General features: G+C 31.3%; 1 protein-coding gene across 1 annotated transcript; it reads right to left on the minus strand.

Annotated features, from left to right (window-relative positions):
- Window positions 1-422: 422 nt before the first annotated feature.
- LOC130670395 (uncharacterized) lies at window positions 423-5,070 on the minus strand. Its single transcript, XM_057473797.1, has 5 exons — window positions 4,785-5,070; window positions 4,544-4,707; window positions 4,286-4,438; window positions 2,755-4,162; window positions 423-457 (listed from the first exon to the last, which is right to left on the minus strand). The coding sequence occupies exons 1-5, from the start codon at window positions 5,068-5,070 to the stop codon at window positions 423-425; spliced, it is 2,046 nt and encodes a 681-aa protein (XP_057329780.1).
- Between the last annotated feature and the right edge of the window lie 13,000 nt (window positions 5,071-18,070).

An 18,070-nucleotide genomic window follows, 5' to 3' on the forward strand; every position in this document is an offset into this window, starting at 1 on the left:
AATATATTTTTAATATATTCATAAATATATTTTTTTTATATTTAAAATATATTTTATTTCCATGGGGGAAATCAGTCAACTTCATGAGGTCTAGATCGGTACCAGCGAGCCAATCACAGTTGAGCATGAGTAGGAGAGATGGCAGCTCGTATTTTATTGGTTATCAACAAATCAACTTCCAATCAGATCGAATGAGACATGAGCTGCCACCTTTTCTACTCATGCTTGGCTGTGATTGGCTCGCCGGTACACAGAGAAAAATGGTGGCTCGAAACCTACCAATTTTTATTATGCTGTCGAGCGAACTTGAAACAGGAAAGAAAGCATCCAAAACATTACTATGCTCCTACGAAAAATTATTATGCTGTATCATAATATACATAATATCGTTGTATACAATGGCAAATCATAATTTTTACCCGCTACGTAGCAATTCCCATTATCGATGTTTCAAAAACTACAATAATTCAACAAAATTTCATTTGATATTATAATTTTCAGAATACTCGAATTCTTTTGTACCATGTTTTTCAGTAACAGTTCTCAAATGTTACAAAATAAAATTAATAATCTTACAAATTTTACTAAACGGTATATAAATGAATAACTATATTGCGAAATTCATAAAAACATTACTTAGGTCATGAGTGACTTTTCTGTTGTTTCCAAATAAAAATCACTTTCTAGTCTGTACTCATATTTTTTACTTTATGTACTGAAATTTATAGAAGAAATAAAAATGAATATTTTTTATAACAATTAATTTTTAATGAATTGTAATACGCAACTTATATTCTTGAGAAATTGAAAGAACACAAAATTTTATAAATTTTTGAATGATTTTTGTAAAGTCGTAACTTTGTGAAAAACAATCGTATCGAGATTTTGAAAAAAGTTTAATAGCTTGAAATCTCTTGTTTCGGTACATTTTGATCAAAAATTGTTAAGAACTCGGGTTAATGCGCAAACATGAAAAATATCGCGAGACAAAAATTTTCCAAATTTTTTTTTTTTTCCAAAGAGTCCACGGACCGTGGAAAAATTTTTTTAGCTAAACCAATTCACAGGTTGATTGGCTAATTTATTCAGCTGTATCCCGAGTAAAAACAAAATTCCGCCGCACCACCGCACTGCAAATCCAAGTGTGTTAAGAAATGTATTATTTTGAAACATCAAAATGTTTACTTGTGTTTTAATAATACTTTTTAACGTGTTCAAGAAATTAAGTGAATTAAAAGAACACACATGAAAAAAGTAATGTGTTATTCTAAAACACTTAACGCATATTTTTATACAGTTCATCCATGTAAATAAATAATACATTTTACTAATGTGTAAAATCTGAACTCGCTGTATTTATATGCATTGAAACGTTTTAAAATCAAACATAATTTTAAAAATACACGTTTCAACGATGTTACTCATTTTATGAAACGCATTTTAATGTATAAATATAGATAATGGTATCAATTACAAGATCTTAGAGAATTTATTTAAAAAAGTGTTTATTAAACGTAGAAACTTTTTTTATCAATTATAATCTCTTAGAAGTAATAAATAATAGTCGTGTTTTATATTTTTCGTATATATCAAAATAAAATTGACTATTAGAACATAAAATTGAATTTATAAATAATTTGTTTTAACATAAATTTATATCTTATACTTTATTATTAATATTATTTTAGAATAGTTGGATTACTTGTTTAAAAAAAATTTCATAAAAGTCACAACAGAATCATCATATTATTACAAGTTCCAAATATTTTACAAAATATAAAACTCTGTCCGTTCGTGATAAATTAAAGGAACATATATGGAATTTTTGGTAACAAATGTAGAGAGTGGATGAGGGAATATTAAATTTTTTACGTTAATAATATTTTTTCCGCCATTTGATGTAGATTTTATGACACGATAAGCATTGAGTTTTCGTTCAAACCATAAAGTGTCAAATAAAGAATAAACAATTAATTTTGTCTCATTATAAATAAATATTTCTTCTATTTGACCAAATGCAGGCATTGCATCATTGTCGCAATCTAATAAAATAATCGATCCTGGATAATATGATGTTCCATAAATAATAAGTTTAGAAGTTCGCATCATGTAAAATGAGAGGATAACTAAAATGGATCTGGTTATGGCGTGAAGGTTGAAAACAATTAAAATTACTCAAGATTTATCAAATATAAGTTATAGATTTATTTACACTTATTTACACTTAAACTGTAAGAAAATACTTTATAGCGAATGCGACAAGATAGATAAGCGATAGCGAATGCGACAAGTCAAGCGGTTAAAAACGCGTGGTGGTTAGTAAGACTGCACGATGTAGATTAGAATTAGAGACGTCGTCTTCTTCCTTCGTGGCTGCTCGGTGGTGACGTGGCAGTATGGCTGCAGTAACGAATTTTCCCATTGGCTTAAAAGCGCGCCAACAGGAAATAGTTAGCCGCCAATTTCTCTGATTGGCCGGCTGGTAGCGGGTTCTCATGCCGACGTGGCACGGTCATGAGCAAGAAATTGCAAGTGTCGGGCCCAGATAGCGAGTGACCCGGCACTATTTTGACATTCAAGTCAGTAGCGAGTTCGGCTGCTCCCGTGCGTAGCGAAAGTACACGAAGCTTTTCAAAATGATTAAGCTCGTGACTGAACACATCATTTGACACGTAAACCAATTATTTTCATCGATAATATTTTCAAAAATTCTTGAATATGGAAGGTTGCATATTAATACTGAATTTCCTGTACCCACATAATCATCTCGATACAAAAATTTTTTCGCTGGCATTCCTGGTGGAGAGCAAAGCTTCAAACATAATCTGGCTTGATGTCGATAAGATAGTGTAACAGCTAGATTCTTAAAATTTCTTGTAATAGCAACAAGACCTTTGAAGTATGCATAAGCAGCTTCGAATCTAAAACACCACTGCTGCCTTGCCGGTCCAAATAATTTAATATAGTACGGAATGTGTCTCAAGAAATGAAATTTAGGAACAGCAAGATTTGGATACAAGCTATTGAAATTATTTAAAAATATTTTTATTATTCGGTCTAAATGATCAACTGAATTTTCATCAATTTCATATGCCAGAGTAACATTTATAATATTCAACATTTGCATATAACAAGATATATGTTCTTCTAAATCACTGTCGTCACTCTCCATCAACCAGTCTCCAATTAAAAAAGGTAGAGTATGAAATAAGGTCAAGAATTGTGCAGCACTTTGTCGAAGGTGACCATCCTCAGTAAGATGGCTATCCAATATTAAAGCTGGCTTTTCATTCTGAAAATGCTTGAAATCAAAATTTTGTAAACGCTCGTTTAAACTATCAAGTGTAAATAAATTTTTTTCGAAAATACAGTAGCGTAAAAACGCTCGACATCCAATTTCTCCGACTCCTTCAATTAAAACGTGCATGGCATCTTGGGGAAAACACAATGTTGCATCACAGAAAGGAATATCTGCTAGCGGACTTCGTTTATTTACACCGTATGTTTTTTTCCAAAACTCACGAGCTACTTTTGTTATAGACGGGTCAGTTACTATATCGATTTGCTCCTGGTGATCAATTTTATTTCGTAAAACGAAATTACTAAACGGTAAATCTTCACGCCATTCTTGATTAGTTGTCATACAAGTTCGGCATGGCCGGTAAGCTGAAACAGATTCTTTATACCCTCCCAACATGGCAGATGCGGGAGTATCACCAGCACAAAATAAAACGGTGCCTTTAAAATTTTTCATTTGTCCATTTACTGTGATGTTGATTCCTATTGTCTGTAACTCGATGATGTCAGATATAAATGGTTGAAGAATTTTATTTATCGCATTCGGTTGTTTCAAGTGTTCTGTTTTGACTATTGCATATAGTTGAATGGTATTCAGCGATGATCGAACCTCTGGTCTTATATTCGCCAAAGTCCAGTAAAACATAGATAACTTATGTGCTTTAGCAGTGGCACCAAGAGGATTAGCTACTCCAAGATCATCATAATAAAAAACTATCGCTAAAGCATTCTTATTATTCTTGAAAAATTCATTATTTTTGTAAAATTTCCCATCCAATACAGTACGATAAATATAGTCAGAATTTTCCGGGTTACTCATGATATTAAAGTAAACTTCTTTATTCGAGACTAGATTTTTTAAATTCTTTAAAAAAGGTACAAAATATCCCTCATAATTTGTTTTTCTAATTTTAGCAGAGTGTTTTGATCCGAATGTATTTTTCTTCCACACAAGTTTTGAGGCTATAATAATTTTTTGAGCACATACCATATTGAATTTATCTGTTAATATTTTATCTAGAGCTTTTTTAGAACGTACTGAGGAAAATATTGTAGATGGTGGATACATATCAGCACATATATTCTTAATATCTGTCAAATTTACCGTCTCATTGTCAACCGTGCTTTTTTTTATTTCACCCTAGAAATTTAATAATATTAAATACTTGATGTAGAACAATTTATTTTACAACTATAAAAATATTTCCTTAGGTAAAGTTATGTAGTTGAATAAATTTATTTTTACCATTACAATTGATAAATAAACATTCACCAAACTTGTAACACCTTCCATTATAGTTTCCATTGCTTTCTGGGATACTTTACAATTTTCTCGAATATTAACAGAAAATTGTGCTGACTGCAGTTCCAAAATTTCTTCTGGTGTCAAAGTTAGTTCTCTAATATCATCTGTAATATATATAATAAATACATTAGTCAAGCAAAAAGGGTAGAACAAAATGAATTAGTTTATATGAATTTCTTACCTTGATTATCAACATAATTATTGAAAGGGATATATTGGTCATCAAGTAAATTATTATTTACATGCTCTTCAACTTCATTTATATCATTGGTAGGTACTTGAACAGTAGGATGTTTGCGAAATAAATGTTGGCGGAACGATTTCCATTTAGTAAAAGTACGCCCACATCCAATTTGTTTACATTGAATTTGAAATTTTGGATCATGTTGATGATGACGTATAATGTGTTGTAGTAAATGAGTTGATGACAAAGATTTAAAAAAACACATAGAACATGAGAATTCCATTGTTGAGTTTGATAATTAAATTTTTAATATGTGAACCGAAAATAGGTTTTATTTTATCTTATTTTGTACCATAGAAATTATTTTTTACACTTAATAATGATTTCATTCATGAAACCTAACTCACATTCAAAAATTAAAAACTTATTTTTCACTTTGTTAAAGCAAAATTGTTTTTGCTTGCTTCATTTTAATAAAATATTTTTGGATTTATCACACTCTTTATCAATGTATTTTGCAATGATTTATATTTTATAGAGTTACTGACACGTTTTTTCAATTATAATAACAGTATATTTACAAGTATTTAGTTAAATAGGCAGCCATTGTAAATAAAAAAAAAAACAATATGAATTGAATACGTATTTGAAATTAAAGTTAGTATGTGTATATTTTTGTCTCTCTCAGAATTTTTCAGCGCTGCATCCTAGTGGTGAAATATGAGACTAGACTACTACACGTACAAAGAAAGTCGAAGTGTGGTGATAGTGTATTAGTGTTCAACGTGGGCTCTAGTGATGCTACGCTACCATCAAATACATAACAAAGAAATTACGACTGTGTTAGTGTTGTGTTCGTATCTCAGACGCTCGTTTGGCGGGATACTCACACGCAGTTGCTTTTTTGTTTTTATCTAGAACGTTCCATTACGTATTTCCACTATCCAGGCTTTCACAAAAATTATAAACTTATCAATTCCTAAAAATTATTGTTAATAGAATAATAAATTTTTATTAATTGCCGATAAATCATGGAAAAAAAAATTTATTGTTTAATTGGTGAAAGATGTAAGTGTATTAAATATTTATCGAATGAAAACGTAACTGATTCTGATTCCATAAAAAAGAATTTAATTGAGGTGATAAATAAAGATACAAATTTAAAGATGATGGTCCAAGGTAAATTAATAATTTTGCAACGAAAAGATCCAGATCGTAATAATCAGTTATGTGACATTGATGAAGATGATGTGATTCCCCATAAGAGTGATGTACATGTACTTCTAGTTCCGTCAGAAGAAATTGATATTTCTTCAGCACCAATTATAATAACTGTCGATAAATCAAATAATATGAATCTTGGGGGAGTTTCATCAGAGCATGAGAAGCTAACAGATGAGCAACCACTGGATCCACTGGCTATTGACAATAGCGAATTTTCGCCAAACAAAAACGATCAGGTACTTTTAATAAGTATATATATATTCCTTATAATGATAATATTACTTATTAAATGAATAATTAAATTATAATAAAATATTATATTCATTAAAACTTAATGGATGATATAGATTCTTAAAGAGCATCAAGCTTCAAATTTGAACGTTGTTACATACGTAAGAGAAGAGATGAATTCAATTAATGGCAATGATTCTGAGCCTAGCCCTTCGACATCAACGACTTCTGATAAAAAACAAAAATCTATTTTGCCTAACACTCCCTTACCCACGCTTACTTTAGACTTACAAAAAAAATTAGGAGAAGATGGTGGTATTTTCAAAGCACAAAAATATTTTATAAGCTTCTGGGGTTCATACTTGTGGGAAGTGACAAACACTAAGCCTACAAGGTACGACTACAATAATCTGGCTACGAGCATCGTCAGAGCTTATCCAGATCTTAAAGGAGGAGCTGATGAATGTGTAAGTATTATTATTTATTTTATTTTAATTTAAATTCTATTTTATCATTATTTATAAACTTTATAGGCAATTGTTAGATGTCAGTTAAGTACATGGGTGAGGAATCACCGTGCTTCTTTGAAAAAACAAAGTCCCAAAAGAGACTACGAAGGCAATCGCGTCAAAGTACCGTCAACCCAAGCAGTTTTCGTGGAAAATAACACGTAATTATTTCAATATATTTACTGTTAAAATTATTCAATCTGTATCATTATTATTATTATTATTATTATTATTATTATTATTTTTCTAGTGATGTTGAAAATTCTCTTAAAGAGTTGGCTAAAAAATATAAAAAAGGAGTTAATATAGTTCATACTAAAAAATTATTAGAAATAACATTAAATTTACAAAGACCCTGGATCGAAAATGAAGCCGTTCGAATTTTTGATGTAGTAACGAAGTATCCATGCTTAAATGATTTCGAAATGGTATGATTTTTTGAACTATAAATTTACGTATTTCTTATCCAGTACTAACTGAATTTTTGGTTCTACAGATGTTCTATGAATTTTTAATTTTCAAAAAAATTACCGCTGAGGTGATCTTTAGTAAAATTGACTCTTGTATCAACCAATTGGCTGAATTTTTTACTCTTCCGGCAACTGACAATAGCTCGAAGCTAACTATTATCAGCAATTTATGCAAAGAGCTCAGTGACAAAAAAATCAAGCATGGAATGAAAGGATTGTTTACTGTAGAACAGGTATAGCTTCATCAAATAATACATCCGAATTTAATAAATAATAATTATCAATTTATAGTGTAATTCTGACTTTTCATACTGTTCACAGGCTATGAAGTCTACTGAAGATATAGAAACTGCAGAAGGTGAGGCACCCAGATGTGTAATATACACTATGGATGAAGAAATTGTATCTGCCTATATAGTTGCTGATGAATGTATTCGAATGGAAATACCTGATGCTGACGTACAACGAATTTTGGCTGGATCATTAGCATCTTATTATGTATGGCATCGAACTTTTCCACCTGGGTACCAAAATTTATTGCAATACTTTGATTATCAGATTTTGGACACGCCACAAAAAAATTTTTCTTTAGTGGTTACTAAGTTTATTCGTAAACTGAACCGTTCATAAAGGTATTTTCATTATAATATTTTTTTTACGCGATGCTCAGTATCAAGACTAGGTACCAAAAACGTAAATTTTTTTTTCTTATTAAAGAGTTGTAATAATCGATAAATGATTATTAAATATCCATTATTATATAGTATTTAATCATTTCGAGAGAAATGTAAAATAATTACTGATAATCACTATTTTTTATTTATAACTAAATATAATTTTTAAGGGATCCTTCTATTACATTAAGTAATGTTTAATAATAAGTAAGGATTATAAAACAACATTAAATAGTTCACCATGAGTTATTTAAATACTATTATTTTATAATAATTCTTCATTACAAATGAATATAAAGTAAATTATGATATATTAATTATTTATTACCTCTGATGTTCATTATATTATAATCAAACAGAACGAAGTAATAATTGAAAAAATGTTATGAATAAAATGTGTCATAATTTTCTCGATGTTAAAGATAAATAAATATTTCAATAACAAAAATAAATCAGTGGGTTAATTTTCATTTATTTCCTATTGTAAAGTATCAATCAATAAATCCAACGAATAACACACTTGTCTGTGTTTTTTTTTTAAACACAGGCTGTGCATTATAAAATTATTCATTTTAGCGTATAATTATTTTACACATTTTTGTGTTTAACTATAACACACATATAACGTATTAGCAAATAACACACCGTGAAGTGCCTAAAAAGTGACTACAAGGAAATAATATACATGAACGTTTTAAAATAACACACTTGGATTTACAGTGTAAAGCTGTGATTGGCTCGCTGGTACCGATGTAGAGTTGTTACCTGAGTCATAGTGATGAGCAAAGCAAAACCAAGACCAAAACTAAGACAGAAACTAATAACGATAATAATTATGAACCTTTTTTTAATTTAAGATATTCTTTAATTAATTGGAACTTTTCCTTTTGTAATATTTCTTTTTCTCATTGAAGCTTGAGTTTTTTATATTCTCTTCTTTCATCATTTTCATCTTCAGTTAACTTTTTTTTCTTTTTTTTCAAATGACTTTGATTATTATCACGGTTATTTTCCTTGTTATTTTCTTTTAATTGTTTGGGCATCGATCTTAGAGAGTGTATTGATGAATTCGTTGGCCTGCTTCCCAAAATTTCATCCATTTCAAAAAAAGTTAGCAGCTCGCATCAGGAGAACGTCCAGTTTTGTCTTTACATTGTTTGTAACTTTGATATAGACTGTTCCACTTAGTCTAGGCCACAATCGTATTTGTGAATTTTTATAAACTTTGTATTCCGTCAATATGTTTTAGAACTTCAATAGTATCCTCAAGAAATATTTTTGGTAAAATCTTTTGCAATCCTTCAGCTACGCCGAGATATTTATAATCACTGTCTGTATCTCTTAAGGATGGTATAGACTCTACGACTTGTTGACGTTTAGTTTTTAATTATGTTTGTGCCGTTTTAGGGAGGGTTGGATGATCTTCTTCCCTCAATATAACGAGTAATTCTGAAATGGTATTTGATTGAAAGCTAGCTCTATTATTCAAAGCCCATTGAAGAAGTCTTTCTTGCAGTCTGTCTGAATTTTCAACGTTTTCCAGAGTCACATTTTCATTTTCACAAGAGTCATCATCGGTTTTTTCCATTTCACCAGTCACTATAACCTCACTTTCCACCGCATTTTCAGATGCGACATCGTTCTCAACAAAAATATCACTCGATGAACAATTTCCATCAGTAACATCATTATGAACTATGCACTAATTATTTTCACTGTTCAGAGAAGTATCAACTGTTTTTATTATTTACACTATATTATCACTGTCACCATGATTCACGTTATTTACAATTCTCATATGATACGAAAACATCACAATACATTGAATAACGAGTCGGCTCAATGGCTATTGTGCATCAATTCTTGGTCACCAAATAAAAAATAATAAATATATACGTATAAGTAACGTATATTATATTATAATAATATATAACTACTAAAATTAATAGAATACGGTAAATTTTTTGATTATTGTAAAATAAAGCTTAATTAATTATAGATATTGATTGTTGATCATTTATAATTTATATTTATAAAAAGCCTTGAAAAATTTCCAAAACGAAGTAAGTAATAAATAGCAGACTATTTGAGCAAGACCAAGACCAAGACCGTTTCCAAGACTGTCTTAGTCTTAGTCTTGGTTTTGCTTTGCATTTTTTGCATTTGTAAAATCTTGGTTTTGCTTTGCTCATCACTATGACTCAGGTAACAACTCGACATCGGTACCAGCGAGCCAATCACAGCTTTGTAGTAGTAATAGTGGGTAAAATGACAGTAGTAGGGGAACTAGGAAAGCTGTGATTGGCTCGCTGGTACCGAAACATGGTTATTGCCCGAGTCGTTTGTGGTGGACACTTTTATTTATTCCGGCTACGATCATTGAACAAGCAACATCTAACTACAATGGACGTTTACAACGAGGTGGTCGACTGAGCAATGGAAAATGCATTCACTTGGATGAATTTGATTTTGTCGAAACTTTTTTTTTCGATATTTTTCCTCCTTTGTTTTATATATTTAACTCATTGCGAAACTTTTCTATCCCTTAATAATGCTTTTGATAAAAGATGTATTGGCTTCACAACATTGTTCACGAAATTTTTAACGACAAAAAAATTGTTTCGATAAAAAAATTACAAAAAAAAAAATTTTTGGTAGCTCGATAAATTTATTTGCTTACTTGAAGAAATTCATTTCTTGGTTAGAAAATTTTTTTGTTGCTTGCGACAAAAAAAAAAATTTCTTGGCCCAAGAAAGTTTGTTTTTGGTTAAAAAAATTATTTTTCATAGTTCAAAAACTTTCTTGTTTTAGGTCAATACATTTTTTCTTGACTCAAAAATGTAACAATCTTCAATTGCCAAGAAAAAAATTTTGCGAATTAAAAAAAAATGTTCTCGAACCAAGAAAAAAATTGTTTGGGCCGAGAGAGTTTTTCTTGACTCAAAGAATTTTAGTTTTAGACTGAGAAATGATGTCTGCCACGAAGAAAATAATTTCTTGATCTGAATAATTTTTTACTTTAATAAAGTACAAAATTTTGCTTAGTTCAAGGAACAAATTTCGAAGACATATTATTTCTTGGTTCAAGATTTCTTTCTTTTTGGTGCATACCCACACACGGATGATATTCCAAACATGATTGGGATAGCTTCCTAGGACCTCAAAACTCCGACACCTGATAGAATTCTAAATTTCGGAGTAATAATAATAATTTCCCGATTTTTTCGAAAATCATTGATTTTCTTAGCGTGAAGTTAAAATTTTTTTTTTTTTCAATTTTTAACTCGAGTTTCTGACTCCACAACATATGCATTTGAGGTAGAAGAATATCTTAAAAATAATAGAAATTACTTGTAAGTAATTTACGTTTAAACAATTTGGTGGCCCTGAAAAGGGCCGTTGTGAACTTAAGTTCTTAACTTGACAATATAACGCTTAGACGTTAATTTTCTTTGCAAACAAAATCTCGAACACATGTTGGAGATTTTGAGCCATAACGACAATTTTATCTTCATCATTAAAACAACGGTAGCAGTTAGTAAAAATCAACCGTACGTCGTTGACGAATCCATCGATCGACTTGTACTGCCGTTGATCAAGCTTCCGGAATACGGTCGTCAGATCCATGGGAACTTTCACAATGTCCTTGTAGTTATCAGGACCCCAACATTGGACATTGAATTCCCTATAAAATGGCCACGCATACGATTCATGCCACGGAGACAACAGCTCTTGAATTATCTCGCAGCAAGTTATGAATACTTCTTCGCAAAGTTCTTGAACTTCTTCACTGTCCATTACCATGTTGAAAATACTGATGAATTAACTTTAAGATGATAGATCGCTGGACACTTCAATCTCTACGTCTGATAGAGTGACTGATAGATTCTAGCTAATGACTTTTTGACTTTTAAAATTCTCTTTATTTATCATTTTAGGTATTACATGTTTGTTATTACATAGTTTATGTTTCTTAATTTATATTTTTTGTACCTGTTTGCTCGCAAACTTTACCAAATTTGTTTATATGTTTTGATTTTATGTTTTTATATTTATTTAGCGTTTGTGTTTCATTTTGGGTAAAAAATTTTGTTAAATAAAAAAATCCCTTTTGTTTCTTTTGCTTAAAATCTAGAATATATACATCTTACATCTACGTACTTAGCCTAAGTTATATACAAGTTATTTACATAATCACAGCAACAAACTGTGTGGTAGCTTGTGTTTTATTTTGAATGGTGCATTAGCATGGTTCAATGCACCTATATTTTTTGTTATTTCGTGTTGTTTAATACTTATTTCATAGAATTTTGTTGTTTGTTCTAGAATATTTTTCGTTATGTCATCTATTTGTAGTTTTTCTCTTATGCTAATATTTGTTTCATCCGGCTTAGCCTTGCTAATTAATCGTAACAATTTGTTTTGAACAGTTTGTATTTTTTTTATAAATGTCTTGGCAGCATTGCTCCAAACTGGGTTAGCATACAGAAGTATTGGCTTAATTAATGCTTTGTATAGTATTAATTTGTTTTTTGTTGATAATTTACTCTTATAGTTAATTAGTGGGAATATAAGGTTTCTGATTTGCCAAGCTTTATTGCACGCTTGCGTTATGTGTAGCTTATGTGATAGTTTCTTATCTAATATCATTCCTAAATACTTAACTTTAGGTTTAGGTTTAATAATTTCATTTTTTATTATAATATGGAGATCTTTTTCAGTCTTCTTGATTTTTTTCTTATGACTAAATATAATAAGCTCAGTCTTTGCTGCGTTAATTTTAATTTTCCATTTATCGTAAAATTCTAAGAAGCGATTGAGCGTGGCCTGAATTTTATCAATTGCATTTTTCTTATTCCAAGAGGCCCTATATACAGCTGTATCATCAGCGAATAGGGCTGTTTCTGTTTCATGATCTATGGGAAGATCGTTGATGTAATAAGAGAAGAGTACAGGCCCAAGGATTGATCCCTGGGGTACCCCTGCTGCTACGTGTTGTGTACTAGAGGTAGCTTTATTTATAACTACTTTAAATGTTCTATTTTTCAGATAGCTTTGTAGGAGCTTGATTATGAATAGTGGTAAGTTTGTTAGATACAGCTTATATATAAGGCCTCCATGCCAGACTGTGTCAAATGCTTTCTCTATGTCAAGGAGTAACATAGCTGTTGACTTATTAATGTTGAAGTGAGTTGAAATATAATTTGTTATACGAGCCAGCTGATGTATGGTGCTTCGTTTCTCTCGAAATCCAAACTGTTCTTCCCTCATTATGTTATTATTTTTCTCGAATTTCTTGATTCTCATAAGAATAATAGTTTCAAATAGTTTCCCCAAGGTTGAAAGGAGACTAATAGGCCTATAATTTTGGGGGAATAGTCTGTCTTTTCCGGGTTTCGGGAATGCTAAGACATTTGCTTTTTTCCATTCCGTAGGAAAATGAGATAGGATCATACAGGCGTTAAAAATGTACATCAATTGCACTATGGCTTTTTTTGGGACATTTTTTAAAATAATATTTTGTATGTTGTCAGGTCCTGGTGCTTTTTTGGGTCGTGTTTTTTTAATGGCTTTAATAATCTCGTGTGGATTTGTCAGGTCTACGCTGTCGCGGTCTAGTTTAGTGTTTGATATGTTTCTGTTTGTGGCGTTGACCAGTTTTTCTGTTTCGTCATCTCCGTCGTTTTCTGTTAAGTGGTGTACCTGTTCGAAATTATATGCTAGTGCGTTGGCCTTTTCTTTATCGGAAAAAGCCATTCCATGTCGTCCGTGTAGCGTTGGTATTTTATTGTCAAGTTTATTGGTAAAAGATTTAGCTGTTTTCCAGATCGTGTTATCTTTGACTTTTAAATTCTCGAGTTTTTTGTCCCATTTTTCGTTGTTAAAATCCCGTATTTTATTAGCTATTGTGTTTGTCAATCTATTTTTTTGTTTTTTATATTGTTCTAATCTAGTTTTTTGATATTTACGTCTAAGTGTGTTTCTGTCTCGTATGAGTTGTAGTATATGGTCGGGGAGTTTAGTTTTGATTTCTTGTAAGGGTTTAACAGGAACGGCTTGTTCTTTGGCCTCGTTAATTATTGTTACTAGGTTGTCAATAGTGTTATCTATTTCGAGAATTGAGTTTATTTTATGGTTAATTTGTAAGTTGGTGTTGATTACGTGTCTGAATAGTTTCCAGTCCGCATTTTTGTAATCTAGATAGTTAGTAGCGTCGTGTCTTATATTGTCTTGATAGTCTAGGTTTAAGATAATAGGAAAGTGATCTGAGTCTAATTCATTGAGTGCGTCAATGTTGTATGAGGTGTTGATGTTTTTTGTAATGGCAAAGTCAACCGTGCTGGGTTGGCCACCATTTGTAGGGTATAGTGTGTATCTGTCAGGTGCTAGGACTACATAGTGTTTGGTATTCGTATAGTTGAGTATCGTCCGTCCACTACTGTTGGATACTTTACAGTTCCATGAGGGGTGTTTTGCGTTGAAGTCTCCTATGAGTATAACTTTATTTGAGCTACACATCAGCTGGTCGAGTTCAGTAGTATCTATTTTATTTACTAAGTTATCTATGACAGGCCTGGCATAGACAGAATAAATAGTCGTGTTATTTTCCAGTCTCACACCAATCGCCTCTATAGTCTTAAAGTTAAAATTGTTATTTACAGAGCTATGTTTTATTTTATTATTTACAAGTATAAGGTTTCCTCCTCCAGGATTTTTACCTGGTCTGGTTAATCTATACGTGCTAAAGTTATTTATAAGAAACTTGTATTTTTCTGAGGATCTAACTTCGTTTATGGCCATCAAATCTATGTTATGTTGACCAATAAAATTTTTTAGTTCAGTCCATTTGGCTGAAAGCCCATTGGCGTTCCAATGTGCTATTTTTAAATTAGATAGTTGTCCGTTATTATTTGCCATTAAGATCATTCATAAAGTCAAATAACGCCATACAACGTGTATAATTATCTTTACAATCTTTCATTTTTCCGTTAAGAGTTTTGATCATGTTAATCATAGATTTGATGTCGCATAAACTGTTAAGAGTTTTTAGTTCCTGCATAAGTTCATTGATATCATTGATATCATTAATTAAATTATTATTAATTTCATTACCAGAAGTTGTTGTGTTCCATTGATGGTTGGTTGTTGTATGTCGACTCGGCATCTTCGGGAAATTCTGCTCGCCAAGGTCAGGCGCTGGTGGTCGTTGCTTTTGCTCGGCTTTGTTGCTTTTTGGGGCTTCTAATCTTCTTAGTTGGATGTTTTCCATGTGTTTTAGGTAGGTAGGACATTGAGAATAGTTGGCAGGGTGCTCGCCGTTACAGTTGGCACATTTAGGTTTTGCTTCTTTTGGCTTTTGGCAGTCTTGGGCTTTGTGTTCTCCAGCACATTTTACGCACTTCGATTTATTATGGCAATTGGACGTGCCGTGCCCAAATCGTTGGCAATTATAGCATTGAGTCACCCTTTTGGGATTTCTGTATTTTTCCCACTTAACACAGACTCCGCAGATGGCCTTGATAGCAAATATTTGTTTTGTGTCGGTGTCGTAGGGAACTGACATGTAGTAGTTGGCTGCTTTATCAGATGCGTTTGCTGCTGTTTTCATCAGTGTTAACTTTTTCGGTACGATTCCTTGTCTGATTAAGTCATCGTTGATTTCTTTTTCATCCAAAGGTGGAAGTCCTTTGATCACAAATTTCTTGTCCATGAGCTCTTTACGAGAATATGTGTGGTATTCTAGTTCGAGTCTGTCGATACTTTGGGTGATATCTTTGTGTTCAGCTTCTGTCGAGGTATAGAATATCAGTTTTTTAGGGTTGTACCTCATTTTTATAGTTGGTAAAGTTTCTCTGACGATCTTGATAAATTCTGTGACAGTCTGTTGATTTGTGTTGGTAATGTCAGCAACCACCGGTATCATCTTTTGTTTCTTCTTGGTTGCCTCAGTCAGTGTTGGGGCATCTTGATCCATTGTATCGCTGTCACCATCATCGTCTGAGAGCACCTGGAATTGGTTTTGTAGTGGGATTTGATTATCCGTCAATTTAGTAGTTTTGGTGACTTTCGGCATGTCGTCTCCTATCTTCCTTTTTTTAATAGTCTTGAATTGTTCTTCTTTAGCTTTTGCTAAGAATTGTAGCAAGCCTTGTTCTTGTATTTTCAATAATGTAGGAGAGGCCTCCGGGGCACTTTCCATAAGCTTGTTGTTGTGTGAATAACGGTTTGTACTCATTCACTTCAAATGAGTTTTATAACACTTTACGTCTTTGAGCACACGTCTCTCTCAATCGCTGTCTCGAATCGTCTAGAGCGGAATCTATATCGGACTGTCAATCAATTGTCTATTAGAGCGTAGTCGGACTGTCTCTAGCTAATGCCAACCAAATCAGTCAACTTCATGAGGTCTAGATCGGTACCAGCGAGCCAATCACAGTTAAGCATGAGTAGGAGAGATGGCAGCTCGTATTTCATAGGTTATCAACAAATCAACTTCCAATCAGATCGAATGAGACATGAGCTGCCACCTCTTCTACTCATGCTTAGCTGTGATTGGCTTGTCAGTACCGATCTAGACCTCATGAAGTTGACTGATTTGGTTGATATGTCTCATTCATCTGTTCATCATTGATAAAGTTTTCATAGACGTAATAGTCTAGTCGAGAAGTCGATTTCCTGCACAGAAAAAAACGATTGACAATAATTGTAGTTCAACTTGTAATTATTTATGTTATGTTCAATAACTGATGTCGTTTCAGTTAGTAAAATTATGATTTTAATGTTTAAACTGCTATAATAAACAGTTAACCGTTGAAATATACTGCTTGACTATTTAAAATTACTACTTGAACCCTAAAAAACTACAAGACACTTGCCAAAAAAATGCTTATGAAATAAAAATTTTATTATCTTTATAACTTAATTCTAGTAATTTTATTTGCTATCAGTATTTCATTGAAAAGCATCAAAATTTATGTATCGTTAAACATAAAGTAGCAATTATTGGTAATATTAAATATTTATTACTGTTATTACTTTTATATAATTAATACAAATCTAGTGTATAACTTAAGTACACTATACATTTGTGATCAAGCGAACAATAATTTTAGTTATTACGACTAGAAGTTTATGTTTTTAGTATCTATACCTTTTATTCTATTCTAATTTTATATTTAAACTATCTAGTATAGGGGAGGTTGGGGCAGAGCGGCCCCCCTAAGCCAATTATTATTTTTTGTGGCTTTCAACCATAAGATCACTTTACTTTTGTCCTATTTCGAACAAATTTATGGACATTTTGCCAAAATTCTGAAAAAATTTTTTTTTTTTTGTGGGGCAGAGCGGCATCCCTTCAAAAAGTGATATAAAAAATTTTTTTTTTCGTTTTTTTTTTTTTTAAATTGTTTTCATCATTAAGAATGTATTTCTTTCTCTTGACAACTATTTTTGGTTTTATATTACTCGAAAAAAATTTTTTAAAGCGTAAAAAATCGTTCACTCTCGATTACCTTAATTACTAATTGTTATTTAATAAAAAAAAAATCAATTCTATAATTTTACTCTATTTCAAAAATTTATCAACTAAAAAAAAAATTTAATTTTTATAAATTTTTAGTGACCAAATTTGCCTCTTACATAGAGAAACGGCCGAAAAATATGAAAAAAAATTTTTTTGGAACATTCGGTTGGTCCATTTTGCCCCTGGTGTTATGCGAAGGGCTAGAAATGTGGAATTATACTAATTTTTTTTCAATTTGATGATAAAAATATTAAAAAATCACTTCTTCAAAATTTTGGGCTTGTCCATTTTGCCCCAAATGTCATGCGTAGGGGTAAAAATGCGCAAACATATCGGATTTATAGTAATTAGTCGAAAAAAAAAAATTTTTTTTTTATCAAAATTTCAGGGGGGCCGATCTGCCCCACCCTCCCCTAATTAAAATCAATGAATGAAAACAAATTAGTCTTGTTGTCTAGTATTATATTTATGACTGTCAATATGATATTATTAATAAAATTATTATATTGAGTCATAATAATGATATCATATAATAATAATATATTATATTGAGTCATTTATGTATAATAAAAAAATCCACAGATGTTTTATCGTTTGAGCTATGACTTATACTTTTCTTGATTTTGCCAAAAATCTAGACCGCTAATTTTT

The sequence above is a fragment of the Microplitis mediator genome, chromosome 6 (genome assembly GCF_029852145.1).
Source record: "Microplitis mediator isolate UGA2020A chromosome 6, iyMicMedi2.1, whole genome shotgun sequence".
NCBI lineage: Eukaryota > Metazoa > Arthropoda > Insecta > Hymenoptera > Braconidae > Microplitis > Microplitis mediator.

Coding starts and splice junctions, on each gene's coding strand:
- LOC130670395 (XM_057473797.1), bottom strand. CDS start 5,070: ATGGAATTCTCATGTTCTATGTGTTTTTTTAAATCTTTGTCATCAACT. Junction 4,708..4,784: donor TAATTATGTTGATAATCAAG/GTAAGAAATTCA, acceptor TATATATTACAG/ATGATATTAGAGAACTAACT. Junction 4,439..4,543: donor TTTATTTATCAATTGTAATG/GTAAAAATAAAT, acceptor TTAAATTTCTAG/GGTGAAATAAAAAAAAGCAC.